The sequence below is a fragment of the Desmodus rotundus genome, chromosome 13 (genome assembly GCF_022682495.2).
Source record: "Desmodus rotundus isolate HL8 chromosome 13, HLdesRot8A.1, whole genome shotgun sequence".
Classification (NCBI taxonomy): Eukaryota; Metazoa; Chordata; class Mammalia; order Chiroptera; family Phyllostomidae; genus Desmodus; species Desmodus rotundus.
The window spans coordinates 86580914-86595600 of NC_071399.1; the positions used below are offsets into that span (position 1 = coordinate 86580914).

Sequence of the window (14687 nt, forward strand, 5' to 3'; positions counted from 1 at the left end):
TGGCAAAAGACATTAGCATGTTTTTTTTTCTCTTTGTACAGTGTTTTAGCCCTAATTTAACTTCATCTGTAAAGAAAGAAACACTTAAATTTACCCCTTTTTTACCCTGGGTGAATAAATAAGCAAACACACTTACACACACACACCACCCACGGCAGAAGGCTCGGTCCCGGGAAAGGAGCGCATAGCTCTGGCCACAGCCCAATATCAATTCTGCATCTCCCTGAGAGAACAAACAAACACAGCGCCCCCTGACACCAGCAGCTCAGGGTCGTAAAGCCAAATCCACAAACTGAGAGCAAATAAACAAACATTTATCTGGCCTTCATGGCAATCAACACACTCGGCCAAGTGTTATGTCACCATAAGGAGGCAGGAAGAAAACCAGACAGCTGTCCACTGATCTTGTCCCTGAAACACAGGGCGAAATTCTAGAGACACTTGATAAGAATGCAGTGTCCCCGCTGACGCTGACGGCGTGGAAGGAAACTGCAGAAACCGTGGTCCTACTTCTCCCTGAGCTTGTGTTTGACTCGGGTCACACAAATGACCATATTCTACGCTTCAGGAATTAAAATATGTCTGGTTAAGATGCCACCAGCTGCCTAGTCCAGTTACTAGGTTGAGAAAGTGTCCATTAAGAAATCCAAATAACCTAGTTTGAAATACTAGCTATTCTGGGGCAACACTGTGAGTCATTTTTCATAAAAACAAAGAGTTCGATGTTTCAAACATAATAAACCACAATAATGCTTTTAAAATTTCCTATCACCCTGACCAGTGTGGCTTAGTTGCTTGGGCTTCATCCTGCAAGCGAAAGGGCAGCTGGTTCTATTCCCGGTCAGGGCACATGTCCAGATTGTGGGTTTGGTCCCCAGACAGGGCACAGACGAGAGGCAACCGGTCAGTGTTCCTCTCTTTCCCCTCTCTCTAAAAATAAATAAGTAAAATCTTTTTTTAAAAAACATAAATAAAAAATAAAATCTCATATCAACACTATACACTACAAAGATCCAAGCTATAAAAATGGTATTTCCAAGAAAGCTTTTTAAAAAATAAAAAATCAACCAGGTTTTGCTGTATCCCTGAAATAATGTAGGTCATGCTGCCCTCTTGTGCCAGACAGAAAAAATAAAATGGATTCTGTCCATGTGAGAACATGATTTACATTTAAAATGGAAATCCTCTCTTAGTTTCTTTCTTTCTTTCTTTTTATTATTGTTGTTCAATTACAGTCTGCATTTTCTCCCTCTGAGTTTCTGAACGGCTTACTGCTGACATGGGATTTGCATTACCTATGTATTAAGATCTGATAGAACTGAGCCCTGGCTGGTGTGGCTCAGTGGATTGAGCACTGGCATGCAAACTAAAGGGTCACTGGTTCGATTCCCAGTCAAAGCACATGCCTGGATTGCAGGCCAGGTCCCCAGTTGGGAGCACGCGAGAACAACCACACATTGATGTTTCTCTCCCTCTCCTTCTCCCTCCCTTCCCCTCGGTCTAAAAATAAAATAAATAAAATCTTAAAAAAAAAAAAGATATGATAGAACTGAAATGGGACCACAATTATGGATGACAATGGTCAACTAGGAACAGGCAGACACAGCAGAGGGCACGCGGCCACCGATCCCGTCCACAGGACACCATCCAACTCCAGCTGTAATCAAAATGAACAGGAGGCATTGGGGAGCTGAAAACAGTGTGGCTCTCTCACAGATACACACAATACCATTATGAAAACACATCTTAGGAGGAAAGAAAAAAAAAAAAGAGAGAGAGATAGGTGAGAGCAAGGAAGGTAAAAAAAAAAAAGAAAGAAAGAAAGAAAAGAAAACCAGCGTTGCCCCTCTAAGACCACACACTAGTTGATTCATTTTACCCACTAGCTAGTTCATCAGGTTATGAAAGATGAGTAGACCACAGGCTGTCACATTATACAGACCACACTAAGTAAACTTTACGCAACCAGGCATGGGTTCAAAACGGAGAGTAATGACGTAGTCATGTCACTTGCTGCAGTGAAACTTTCTTGCCAATCAGCTCCCTGGCATGGCTACGCGACAGGGAAACCTCGCTATCGAAAAGAAACACACTTCCCTGGTGGCCTTTGCCCTCCTCTTTAAATCCAAATGAACTTGGGACTTCAGCAGGGCAGCTGGGGTTTCCGGACCCTACTCTGAAGGCCCAGGTTCTCTGCCTAAGTGCAAAGCATCCCCCACTGATTAACAAAATGCATGAGGATCTGGGAGGAAATACTAGAAGGCAGACAATTCCCCTGGGGTGGGAGCATCGTGAATGAGAGTAGAAGACATTGCTACAACCCAGGTCGGGGTCCCTGAGAAGATTCCACAGAAGTGGGAACTGGAGATGGGTGTGGGAGGGAACTCGGCCAAGTCCCCCACAAATCCAAACTAGGCTGGGGTTCGAGCAGATCCAGTACCTGGAGGTCCTGGTGTCTGTACCCCTCACCACCTGAGTCCGGCTTGCTGGGAACTACAGAGGGTCACAATGGTTGGACTTCCGATTTTTCAACTTTAGAATGGTGCAAAAGCTGTACCTGTTCAGCAGAAGCCATACTCCGAATATGGAATTTTGACCTCTTCCCAGGCTAGCGGCGGACAGTACAATACCCTCTCCTGGTGCTGAGCACGTTTAAGGGAGGGTAGGCTGAGCGCTGATGTTTGGCAAGTTAGTTACAGTAAATGCACTCTTGACTCACACGGTTTCAGCTTCCGTGGGTTTACTGGATGCAACCCGTTAAGTCGAGAAGCATCTGTGCACACTGACCAAAGGCCTATCTGCCTTCTCAGTTTCCTAAAAACTGGGAGGTCGTCAGGATCCTGAGCTCAAAGGAAACCTACTGACTCCTGAGTCTCCCCGAGAGCACCCTCTGGGTCGCAGGGATGAGAAGAGAAAGACAGGCCTCCTGACCTCCGTGCTGCTCACAGAAAGCCCTCAGTCACTCAGGGGGACCAACACTATGCTGGGCACTCGTACGCATTTAACGGAACTTAAAAACCAAGCATGTCTACCCCTCTACTCTAGAAGGGAACTTTTTAAATATTATATAACCATTAAAGTACATAGAATCAACGATGTCAACTATGAGGCAAAACTCATTGTTTGGGCTTGTTCTTCCCATGGTAAGAATTGCAAAAATTTTAGCCAAGCGGAAATGTAAAGTCAACCATATAAAAACAGCTCTTTAATCAAAATCACCTTTGCCTTCTAGTATTTACCACTAAAAGAGTAAATAATTCATGGCCCCTCACCATTTGGGGCAAACTAGGCCTATCTTTGGAGTCCTTACTTGGGCTCCTATTTTCTTGAAGGAATCACATCCTGCCAATAGATACAGGAGGGAGAAGCAAGATAAGCGCTCCCACGCTGCTCTGAGATTAGCAACCTCACAGATTTAGACTCGTCCCAAACTCTTGAATAATAAGTAACTCAGTACAGGGAGAAGCCTACAGGTCTCAGACAGGAAGAGTCTGGTTAACCGCGGTCACGAGCATTCGGAGGCTGCGATAACGGAAATTCAGGCCCTCTGAACGCTCCGCGCTTTGCGACCATGGTTTTCAAATTAGCTGGCGAAGTGGAGCGACTTCACAGCCATAATGGGATGTAAGTCCTCCAATCGCTTTCTAACTACAGCTGTAATATGACTGTAGATTTGTCTAGGCCTCCGACATTTACAATTCCTCGAGCTTCGCATAGCATCTGGATGAAACATTTGTTGACTCAATCTACACACGATGCTTTCTGGAAGAGTCTTCTTAATGCTCACAGAGGTCTTGTAAGACCAGAAGGGCAGAGGCAATCGTCTCCATCTCACGCGTGAGAAGCTGGGGTGTGTCACTGCGAAGATGCATCAGGCTGTGTGCGAAGCAAGCGCTGCCCCAAGCACTGCAAATGTATTAACCTGTGTAATTTCCACAATGTCTCAAAGAAGTAGGTGTGCACAGCATCCTCATTTTACAGATGAGGAAACCCAGGCACAGAGAAGCTATGTAACTAGCACGTAATTATTAATGTAACTGTAACCAGCTACTACGCAGTAAGGAGCAATGGAACAGAAGCCAGCCAGCTGGCTCTCAAGTCCCTACTTTGAACCACAGTAATGTCCTGCTTGGAGATTTGCCTGCCCAGCAGTGTCTAGGGGCTCTGGGTCACATGGTAAGTCAATGGCCAGACCAAGGCTATTCCTGTGCTCCCTCCAACCCGCCTCCCTGCCTCCAAGGGTTCTATCAATTATTAGCTGCAAAAACAAAGCTGTCCTAGGCCTCACTGCAAATCCAACCAACTGAACAGAGTGGGAATGTAAGCAGACGGCCCAACTCTTCATATGAACCCAGGTCAGGCGGCTATACCTTCGGAAACAAGATAAGCCAAAGGCCTCCGGGCAGAGGCGTCCACCACATGGAAGCCACCAAGGACGCATGTACCAAGAATCTTACTACTGGAGACCCTCCTGGCAGGTCTGACCAAGCCACTAATAACTGGTAACAAAGGTCTACTTTAAAACTATACAGTTAAAAACTTTTATTGAAGAGGATGTTTCCATTTCACCCATCTTGTATTTTAATTAACTTTTCATGACCGCTTTAGGTAAACCGCAGAAAGCATGGGCCAAGAGCTCTGGTTTAGAAATGGGTGGGCAATGAGAGAAAGAAGCACTCAGCCTGTCTCATGCGGAGAGATTCCTTGTAAGAAGGTCCTTCCTGAAGGGTGGCCCAGCTTAGCCCTGTGTGATACTGCCAATGTTCAAGCAGCTAATAAACTACATTTAAATATGTTTGCATGGCATGTATGGTGTTTCGTATGCCACAGAATGGATTCCTAAATCGTTCTGCGAAGTAAACACTCATTTATTTTTCCACACACACAAATAGGAGGGAAAGCTTGCACAGCCCTCCATGCAGATTTTCTCTGATAGGAAGCTTCTGTGGGTGAGGCTTTTCATAGAAAATGAGTCAACAAGCATAGTGACTGGATTCTAAGCATCGCCTCCATTTTCAAACACTGAAAGGCAATTGACACTTACTAAATGCGTTAACAAGACGTTATGTACCAAGACACTTGGTATGGGACTTACCTATTGGATTTCTATCGAAGAACAATACCGGAGCTTTCAAAATGGACTCAAACATTTTGTTGTGTAACGTTTGTGAAGAATTAACAAGGACGTGGAATACCAACAGAGATCTCATGATGCCAAAAGTGACAGTAGCTACAGTGAAACCTGAAAGGAAGAAACGTCACTCAGCCCAGCAGTTCCGCATTTTCTCCAACAGCTCTCAAGCATGTTGGGCAGTGCAGAAAGATACAATACAACGTATCTTCTTCCACAAAGGACCTGGAGTCTATTAAGAATGTAATGCATTCACGAGATACATTTATAAAGAAGAAAATAAAATAATTTATTTTTCTCTCAAAAAAGAAAGTACATGGGAAAAATATCAGGTGTAAACTACAATTTCATGATAGTGTTTCCTAATTCTATCACAAGTTCTATTAAAAACTCAGAGGAAAGACAATTATAAAAAGTAGATGATCTTCCCTTCTCTGTATCCCAAATCTTAGTACTTAAAATATGTGCCACGTTCTAAAATTGTGGTATGTTTTGATACCAGCATATGGTATTAACAGGGAAGGGGAGAAATAATTGACCATCTCCTTATAAAAACTGCCCAAATAGCTTTAAAGAATATGAAAATACCATACTAAATTGTAAGTAGAAAATCTCTTAATTGAATTGCAAGAAAATACAAATTATATTTTAACACAATCTAAAAGAGAAACTAATCTCTCACAGTTTTACATAAATAAACCATTTTAAATGAACATGATCATTTAAAGTATGTATTTTATTAATGATATAAATGAATACCTACAGTACACATAAAAATTAAAACAGCTCTCCTAACATCTCTGGAACTCATAATGGAAACTAAAGTGGGGATAACTTCAGTAATAAATAATCCACTAATACTACCCCCCCCCTTCAGATGACACGTCACTCTTTCTTAAACTCCAAAAGCTGGTCAAATTCCTGAATTCCATCAGCAGGCATTTTCCTGAGCCCACCGTCCCCCATGAATACACGACGGAACCATTTTCCTTCTTCCTTTAGGTTGCCCATTGTCCACCAATTCAGAAGGTAACCAGCTAATGGATTCAGATTTCTTAGCAAGTGATCAACGAAATAAATGCCGAGTTTCAATGAGCGGTCTCTCACAAACACAGCTCACTCTATCTTCTAGGAAAGCCTGTATGAGTGTTTCCTGTAGGGATGGTTAACATTTCCGATGAAGCTTCCTCTGAAAGAGTATGTCCTGCTACCTACATTCTAAGCGCTCTTGTGAAAACAGACCGCCGTGTTAATATTAGTCTGGCAAGCCAGATGTTAAATTACTCGCACAGTTGGGAAGGCGATAACATTGTGATCTCAAGGTAAGAAAGAGGAGGCAGCCTAATTCCCAGACACTGGATTTCTCCCTGCTTAGCTTCCCTCTTAAGTAATTAGTGAAGCCCAAGAGATGAGCAGCAGGGGGAAGGGAGCTTTGCATACCTGCGAGGGAATAATGCTTTTCTTTGGGGCGCCTTGCTGCCAGAGGATTTCATCCAAGTTCAACAAAAGCCAGGGTTTATTCACACAGAATTGGAACAATCTGAACCAGAGGGTGGGGATCCGTTTCTAATCCCCTTGCCCATCCATATAATAATGTAAGATTTAGCCAAAGCAACCTATTAGAATAGACAATAACCACATATTTCCAGTGGCTGATTTTCTGAATGCTCAATCCTGGTTTAACTTCCAAAATCCAGTACAGAGCAAATTAAGAGTCTTCATTGAACCTCTTTCTTCTAGTCGATTTTAAAAATAATTATTCTAATTAATTCACAGAGTAAATGTGACTCAGGCTCTTAATCTGTGAAGACATTACTGAATTACTCCTGGAAGCCTAGTTACTCACACAGGCCCTTTGTCAGCTCCACAGAGTCTCCTATAATAGACCCAACGATGACACTTTACCTGAATAAATTCCTAAGTACCAGCGAAGATCGAGCTTCTCAGTTACATTTCCTTCTCCATTCACAGTGGTATTCAGGGCGCTCTGTTTATTTGCCCTATGAAACAGGGAAGGAAAAATATTAAGCTGGAGATGAAATTTAGATAAATACAAAAAACAAACAAACAAACAAACAAAAAAAAACCCACACTTATCCTTGACTTGGGAGTCGTGTTTGGTTAATGCTGGAAGATGACTCCCAGTTCACAGGGTCCTGTGTACAGACTCTACCTTTTAAAAATTCACTTTGAGGCCTGAGTGCAGCCCAGTGGGATGGGCGTCGTACTGCAAACCAAAAAGTCGCCAGTTTGATTCCTGGTCAGGGCACATGCCTGGGCTGCAGGCCAGGTCTCCGGTGAGGGGTGTGCGAGAGGCAACCGATCGACGCTTCTCTGGTGTATTGATGTGTGTGTGTGTGTGTCTCTCCCCCTTCCCCTCGCTCTATAAAAATAAGTACATAAAATCTTTCAAATGAAAGAAATTCAATTTGAACCATGCCTCTGAGTTCTCAAAATTGTCTGTGAAGCATCAGCCATGGGTAGAGACCGTGTGAGGGTCACTCTCCACCAGCAAGAACTTGCATTTTCCTTTGGGGAAACTAAGTGAGGATTCGAAGAGGAGGCTGAGCAAACCCCACCACTCCCCGACGCTGAGAAAGTGAGGCTCCGTGTTGCTTTCACAGCACTTTGCGGCCAGCCCAGAAAGAACTAACTCACCAGTGGGAAACCCACCAATCCTGAAGAATGTAGGTCGCCTGGAGCAGGGAGACAAACACACACACGAATCAAACGCAAACGTCACGCACCAGCTGAAAAACTCTCCCTCGCTAAAGCAAGTCATCCGAAGGCTCCAGAAAATGGAGACGGTCTTTCCAGCTCAGGTCAAGATTGTGCCAAGCCCAACATCCCACAGAACAACAGGTCAAGTAAGTGCATGTGACATATTTAAATCTTTACAAGACATCCTTTGTTTTGGGGGGTTTTTTTCCCCCTAGAAGTTAATATACAGGCAAACCAGTTAAGCATTGCTTATTTTGATCCCCACGAATGGCACATTTCAATGCAAACCCAAGTGGACAGCAAAAATACAGTCACGGAGTATAAATAAACACAGTATAAACATAAATGTTACTGTAAATATCAAGCTGGGGGCACAAAACAAAACAAAGGTCCCTATTCACCTGAGCCGAGACGTTCACTAGAATAAGGACGATGATGATAACCCAGTTAGCGCCGGCTGTGAAGTAGTTCCTGTAGGCCTTGAGACCAATTTTTCCTTCGGAACGGCTCTCCTCGGTGAGTGTAACCTGTACGTTCTCACCCTGGGAAGGAAACGAGGCAGAGAGAGACAAAACTTTACGTAACCCCAAAATGTCAAAAATTCAGCCATGCACTCCACTGGCAAAGCCATAGGAGAACACGCATGTCTCACACGCCGAGAGCCGTGCAAAATGGTGCGTTTCCTGCGGAGGAAGGGGTGGGGATAGCTAGCCATGCCACCTACGCACTAACCCTTGGGCCCAGCCACCCCACTTCCAGGAATCTTTAGAAGAAAGCGTCATTTGCATGAGGATGTTGTGGCGTGGCTTTGCTTAAAATAGAACATCATGATCTCCGGCATATGCACTGCACCCCTGATTCACATACGAATGTAGAAGCGTGTCCCACAATAATGGAAGCGTGTTCCACAAAATGACAGGGAGCCAGAGTAGCACTCTAGACCGTCTGTGGCACTCAATAACGGAAACATTAAAACACAGTAGGAGCTCAAACTGTTAGCCAAATATAGTCAACGGGGTAGCAATAGCAACATGGAGTTATGAGAGTTTGAATAACGAGGGAAGGCACAGGATCCGAATCAATTTGGTTCCTGAATTTTAAAGAGTGATTTCTGAGTTTCAAATGTGAGAGACTCATCTGAATACTTGAACCATCCAGGTTCCTGGATTTGCATGGTCAGGTTCGGATAGAAGCAATACCCATGTGTATGTTTAAGGGGGACCTAGTGCATTTTTGCACTTCAGTCTGGAGGACTCAGAATGCAGTAGAGGCTCACGTGAGCCAAACATGTCCTTGTTTGTGTGGCCCACGAGGGAGTCAAAGATGGGTAAGATGTGGTTCCCAGTCTTGAAGGGTAAGAAAAGAAGATGGAAACTCACTCTAAAGTTTCTACCATGTACAGGTCCTTTGTATTTGCTACTTCTGATCTATCACCAACCATCTCACCACAGGGAAAAATAGTACCACCAGTCACCTATGATGCCAGAACATTCCAACACATAAGAGAAACAGCTGATTTAATGTGGCAGGATGCCGTCTGAGGGGGTCTTCAAATGAAGCCTCTGGGTGCAAAGGGGAAGCCTGGGGCCACCAGAGCATGTGGGATTTACCTGTGATAAATTCCAGAGTGCTGATGTCAATCACTGTGAGCCACATATACGTAGGAACTTATAGCAGTGTACTCACTACTGATGTCCACAAGATTCTCCATCCCATACCCAAAGGAGAGCCCCAGTCAACCTTGCTCCCTTTGTTCTGTTTTAATTCTACAAATGCCAAGGATTAAGCCCTCGGAATCATAGGATCCACTTTGGGACAAATGACGATGTCAGGAGCGCAGCAGAATGAAGACCCATGAGGCCACCAAGAGCAGACAGAACCAGGGCATGCTGCAAGATGAGAAACTCACAGCTTGGCTCTCTGGGGAACCATCTTTCAACGAGGGTCTGGAAGACTGCTGAGACCAAACCGAAGACTCCGAGAAGGTCCGATGCCTCAGCGTGGGACTTCCTGAGATGGAAGCTTGCTCAGCCTCCTCATTTTCCTTCTTTAAAAGGGAACCAAAATCTAGCCCGGATTTCAGAAACTCAGTGTAAGTCCCCTTTTGCACCATTTTACCCTAAAATAAAAATAAACAATGGGAGAGAGACACATTTGCATTTGATAATACTAATCATGAAAAGGTCACTGGTCCTAAATTATGATTTCCAGAAGAAAATTATCCTTCGCTCTGGAATTCTGGCTGACAAATCTAGTTCAGTTCAACTTGAGACAGACTGAGCACCCTTGCTTTCTGCTAAACGCTGCGTCACGTGCTGAGTAACATACAGAAATCGGTGATCGTGTGTTGCAAATGGAGCTCACGACGTTAACGACCACAGTCCTTTAAGGAAGCCAACAGCATAGATGTTGGTAGGAGTATCAGAAGTCTTTTTAGGCAACATGGACATTAAGATGAGTCTCATGTAATGAGCTTAAATTTAAAAGAATAGCATCAATTGGGGAGGATATTCCAGTGGGGAAGGGAGGGCTAAGATTAAGATTAAGATTAACACAGGAAGGCACATGCACTTCTGCACAGGTAGATGTCACTCATCAAATCTTTGCCGGCCACTGTCACTGTATCAGGTGCCCTACCAGGACAAGAGCTGTGGGAACGAGCCCTGGACATGGAACCCATGAGGGGCATCTTCATGGTCTTCATTCTGAAACTGCCCCTGGAACTCGGGAAGTTCCCAACTACAAGTTCAACATTCCACATGGTAAAGTAATTAAACAAGGAGGCCATTAGATGGGGGTGGCTCTAATGCCTTAGCAGCCTACGCAAGGACACCAGCCCTAACCTGGACTCAATGCACTCAAACCCCAGAAAACGAAACTCGGGAACAGTCACGAGTGGCCACCCAGGCTTTCCCAAACCAGGCAACTGCTTAAGTTGCAGCCAATCCAATAATAGTTTTTAATTACGTGGGACATCTCATCCCATAGTTTCCTGTCCTTACAAAGTTGTATAAAATAATGTGCCGATGTTTTCACTATTTTCTCACCCCATGGAGCAAGACTTGGTGGATTTACTCAGTGGTAAACACAATATTAGGCAAAATCCCGGGACACAAAACAAATCAGAGCAGAGCAGCTCCGGTTAAGGCAGGTCAGGAGAAAAACGGCCCAGCCCTCCTGGCCTCCCTCTCATCCCGTCTCCCCAGGAGGCCCACGGAGAGAAACCCAATGAAGCTTCCGGGAACCATTTGATACTGCAGAATTAGACAATCCTTCGTGATATACTGTGTCTTGTTCCACTCGGGAGGCAAAATTCATACATTTCATTTAATGAAATTACTGCTTTCTACTTAGTGTCTGTGAGATGCACAAGGAAACAGCTAATGGTGTAGAGAGAGCAATTTATTCAGCAGCCAAGCCCAGGCTACTCCAAGAGGGACAAGGGGTTAGCCGACCCCTCTCTAGTATGAGAAGAGGGACCAAATGAACAGTAAGGATGAACCCAACTCATCCACGGGTGCTCACCAGGGCACAAATGTCTTGATAATATTGTTAGGGGTGATGTCCTCAAAAGAAGCAATAAGGGGACCCCCAAAACATCTAGGGACTAGCTCAACAGGTTGTTCTACTGTCCTGATTCTGTACTCACAATATTGCCACACTAGTCCCACCCCTCTGCACATGAACTTAATTGTTCTCAAGTTTGAGGAATCTGAGCTCCTTATCTCTGCAGCAGGGGTGGAGAGTCAGCACAGGGAACTGCCCTTTCACAGTCTTTCTTAGGGCAGAAATTCCAAGAGCCTGTCGGAACAGACAGGGTTAAGGATGGAGGTGCAGAGGCACAAAGGCCAACAAGCCGAGAGACACATCAACCACTAAGCCTTAAGAATTCTCATAACCTCCACCCCACCAACCATGCTAGCTGTTGTGGGTTGAATGGTGGCCCCCCAAAAGCTATGTTCAAGTCCTAGACGTGACCCCTGTGAATGTCACCTCATTTGGAAATAGGGTCTTCGTAGATGTTATCGAGCAGGGTGGGCCCTAAATCCAGTATGACTGATGTCCTTATAAAGAGAAGAGGAAGGAGACTCAGACAGAGGGACAACACCATGTGACAACAGAGGCAGAGACAGAAGTGCTGCATCCGAAAGCCACCAGAACCCCGGAAGCAGGAAGAGGCAGGGAAGGACTTTCCCCAGAGCCTCCAGCGACAGCGTGGCCCCGCCAGCACCTTGACTTTGAACTGCAGCCTCCAGAACATGTACACTAAATTTCTGTTTTAAGCCACCCCGTTTGGGTACTTTGTTGCAGCAGCTCTAAGAACTGATGCAAAACTAGCCTAAGCCCACCCTTCTGCCTTCTGAACTTCACTTAGACTTCTAATTGTCTCTGCTGGTGCCCCTCCAGTGAACCTCAAAGGGGTCTTTTAAAGCCTCACATTAGACCACACAGGCCTCTGCCCTGGACTGTCAGTGGCTTCCTAAGCACTTCCGGGCCTGCTGCCTGACCCCTGCTCTCAGCCCATCTGCTGGCTCTCTGGCTCAGCCACACTGGCCTTCCTGGGGCTCCTTCCAGGGCAGGTCCTTCCTCAGGATCCTGCCTCAGGCACCGCCCCCCCACCCCTGACACAGGCCCCACCCCCGTGTGGGAGGCAGTCCTGGTATCAGCCCCACCCTCTATCACTTTCGCCCCATCTATCCCCATAGGTATGGAAGCCCTCCAATGGCAGGGACCTGGTGTCTCACAGCTGCACACGGTCTCACACGTATCAGTGCAGAGAGATTAGCAACCAACTGCACGGGGTGCGTGGGTGTCACTGCCGGGGGTGGGGTGAGTGGGGCTCTGCTAGGCCCTCGTGCTCCATTATCAGTGGAAGACACTGTTTAGGGAAACTGCGTAGAACAATCAAATGGACACAAACATGTCTTCATAGCTCTACTTCCCAAACAGCGGACTCTGACTTAAAACATGCAGGAGAAAAACAAAAAGTCCTAAATAAGAAAGCATAGTTATCCTTAACAATTTCACTGAAACAGTTATAATTTAAAACTGAGGCAGCAGTTTTACATATTGTACTTGAGGGTATATGGCTTAGGACATAATGGTGACATCTCTACGTGTCTTTGGAATCATCCTCAAAGGCACGGGCGGCAGCTCTGAGAAAAAAAAGATAAAAACTGAGGCAGAAGGATGCAAGGACAACGACCTGGCGGGGAGGCCTGGCCGTCAACAGGCCTGCGCGCTAGCGAGCTGCAGAGACCTCTAGAGATTACTTACATCTTTCAATATCAGAATCTGACTGGCAGCTTTTAGGTACTGCAACTGGTGAGTCACTAAGACTGTGATCTTCTTGTGTAAGGCCTGACAGATACACCTGTAAAGGGAAGGGGACAGCATGCAAAAACACGTTAATGGGGTGCTCCAAAAAACGTACATTTTGAAAACATAAGGAGACAAAGACAACACAGTAGCCAAAGACCTGTAGTTTAAATACTAATACTAATACAAATATAAATCAAGGAAGCCAACGGGGTCCTCCAACTCACCAGCAGCAAAGTTGAGTCTAGCTCCACAAAGGAATTCTAAAACACAGTCCATGTAGGAGGCAGCTACTGCTAAGTGTTGTTTTTCTCCCCAGTAAAACTCAGCTTAACAATTTATATATATTTTGTGTTGAAAAACAATTGAGCAATACCAAGATTCCACAACCTGACTGAATCGAAATACGAATTATTTTATCGCTGTGTAGGAAGAGGGGCAAGAGCGAGCTGTGATATAAAATGTGTGCGTTCTTCTTAAGACAGTTTCTTGGGCGATTACTGATGATTTATGGTGTGCATGTTAAGCAAAAAAAAAAAAAAAAAAAAGGTCTTAGATTCTCAGGAGCCTTTGCCAGAGTGCATTGTTTTAGACACTTCTCCTAAACAATATTAGATAGAAAGTAAATGTCAGTGCAGCTTCGACGAGACCCTACACTGTTCCCAGTCCCATCTGGGAAGCACGTCATCTGTCGTTAGGACTGAAAACCTGCCGAATGGGAAGATGAAAGAACGGAACCCAAACAGCCCTTATCACAGTGGACTCACTCAGTGACTCAAAGGATTCTCTTAGTGGAGACCTGCCTCTGCATTCAGCCTTGAAGTTGTGTGTGTGTGTGTGTGTGTGTGTGTGTGTTTACAGTAACCTCTCAAAGTGCTCCAACATTTAAATGCAGACCCCTGGGAACTCAGCCCCTGCTGCAACCTCCGATGGTTGGCAACCCCTCCAGGTAAGAGAGTAGCTGGTCCTGGGCCCCAGGGACCGTGGGCAGGGCCCTGGGCACACCCTCTGGTTGTGCAAGTCAAACACTGAGCAAATCTTGGGAACAGAGCCACAACTCTCCCTGCTGAGGTGGGTCAGATGACGAGTTCTGGAGGCGCCTGGACTAGAGTTCAAATCCTGTCCTGCTCTACCTCTTACTAACCCAACGATGTCCGGCAAGCTACTAAACCTCTCGAATCTCAGTTTGATTGTTTCAAAATAAGGCTAACGTCAACTCATAGACACGCTCTGGGAAATAAAAACAATAACCACTTAGTAAATGCTCGCTCCATTCTCCACTCTTCCTGTAGCCTGCAGGTGCCATCTGCTTTGGAGTCAGGATAGAAGAGTCCTAAGGGGACACTTTGCAGACTGGTCACATGACCAGAAGCAGGGCCCCAGGGTGCAGATCCAGATACTATCGCTTCATCGTCTACCTCCAGAAGGATTACTTTTTCCCTTTTGACGTGTCTCCGTTTGGCTCTTATCAAGCTCACTACTAAAGCTTTTAATGGAAGTATTTCACCTTAATTCA

The 14687-nt window shown here is 45.3% G+C and overlaps 1 protein-coding gene across 1 annotated transcript in view; it reads right to left on the minus strand.

The window, feature by feature from the left end:
- ABCC4 (ATP binding cassette subfamily C member 4 (PEL blood group)) overlaps window positions 1–14687 on the minus strand; it is a 215936-nt gene that overhangs the window by 118369 nt on the left and 82880 nt on the right. Inside the window, exons 14-19 of the mRNA XM_053916440.2 lie at window positions 13130–13226; window positions 9762–9971; window positions 8254–8394; window positions 7790–7827; window positions 7037–7131; window positions 5096–5242 (exon numbers count right to left, since the gene is read on the minus strand). Coding sequence (XP_053772415.1) covers window positions 5096–5242; window positions 7037–7131; window positions 7790–7827; window positions 8254–8394; window positions 9762–9971; window positions 13130–13226 — 728 coding nt within the window. The remainder of the gene's footprint in view (window positions 1–5095; window positions 5243–7036; window positions 7132–7789; window positions 7828–8253; window positions 8395–9761; window positions 9972–13129; window positions 13227–14687) is intronic.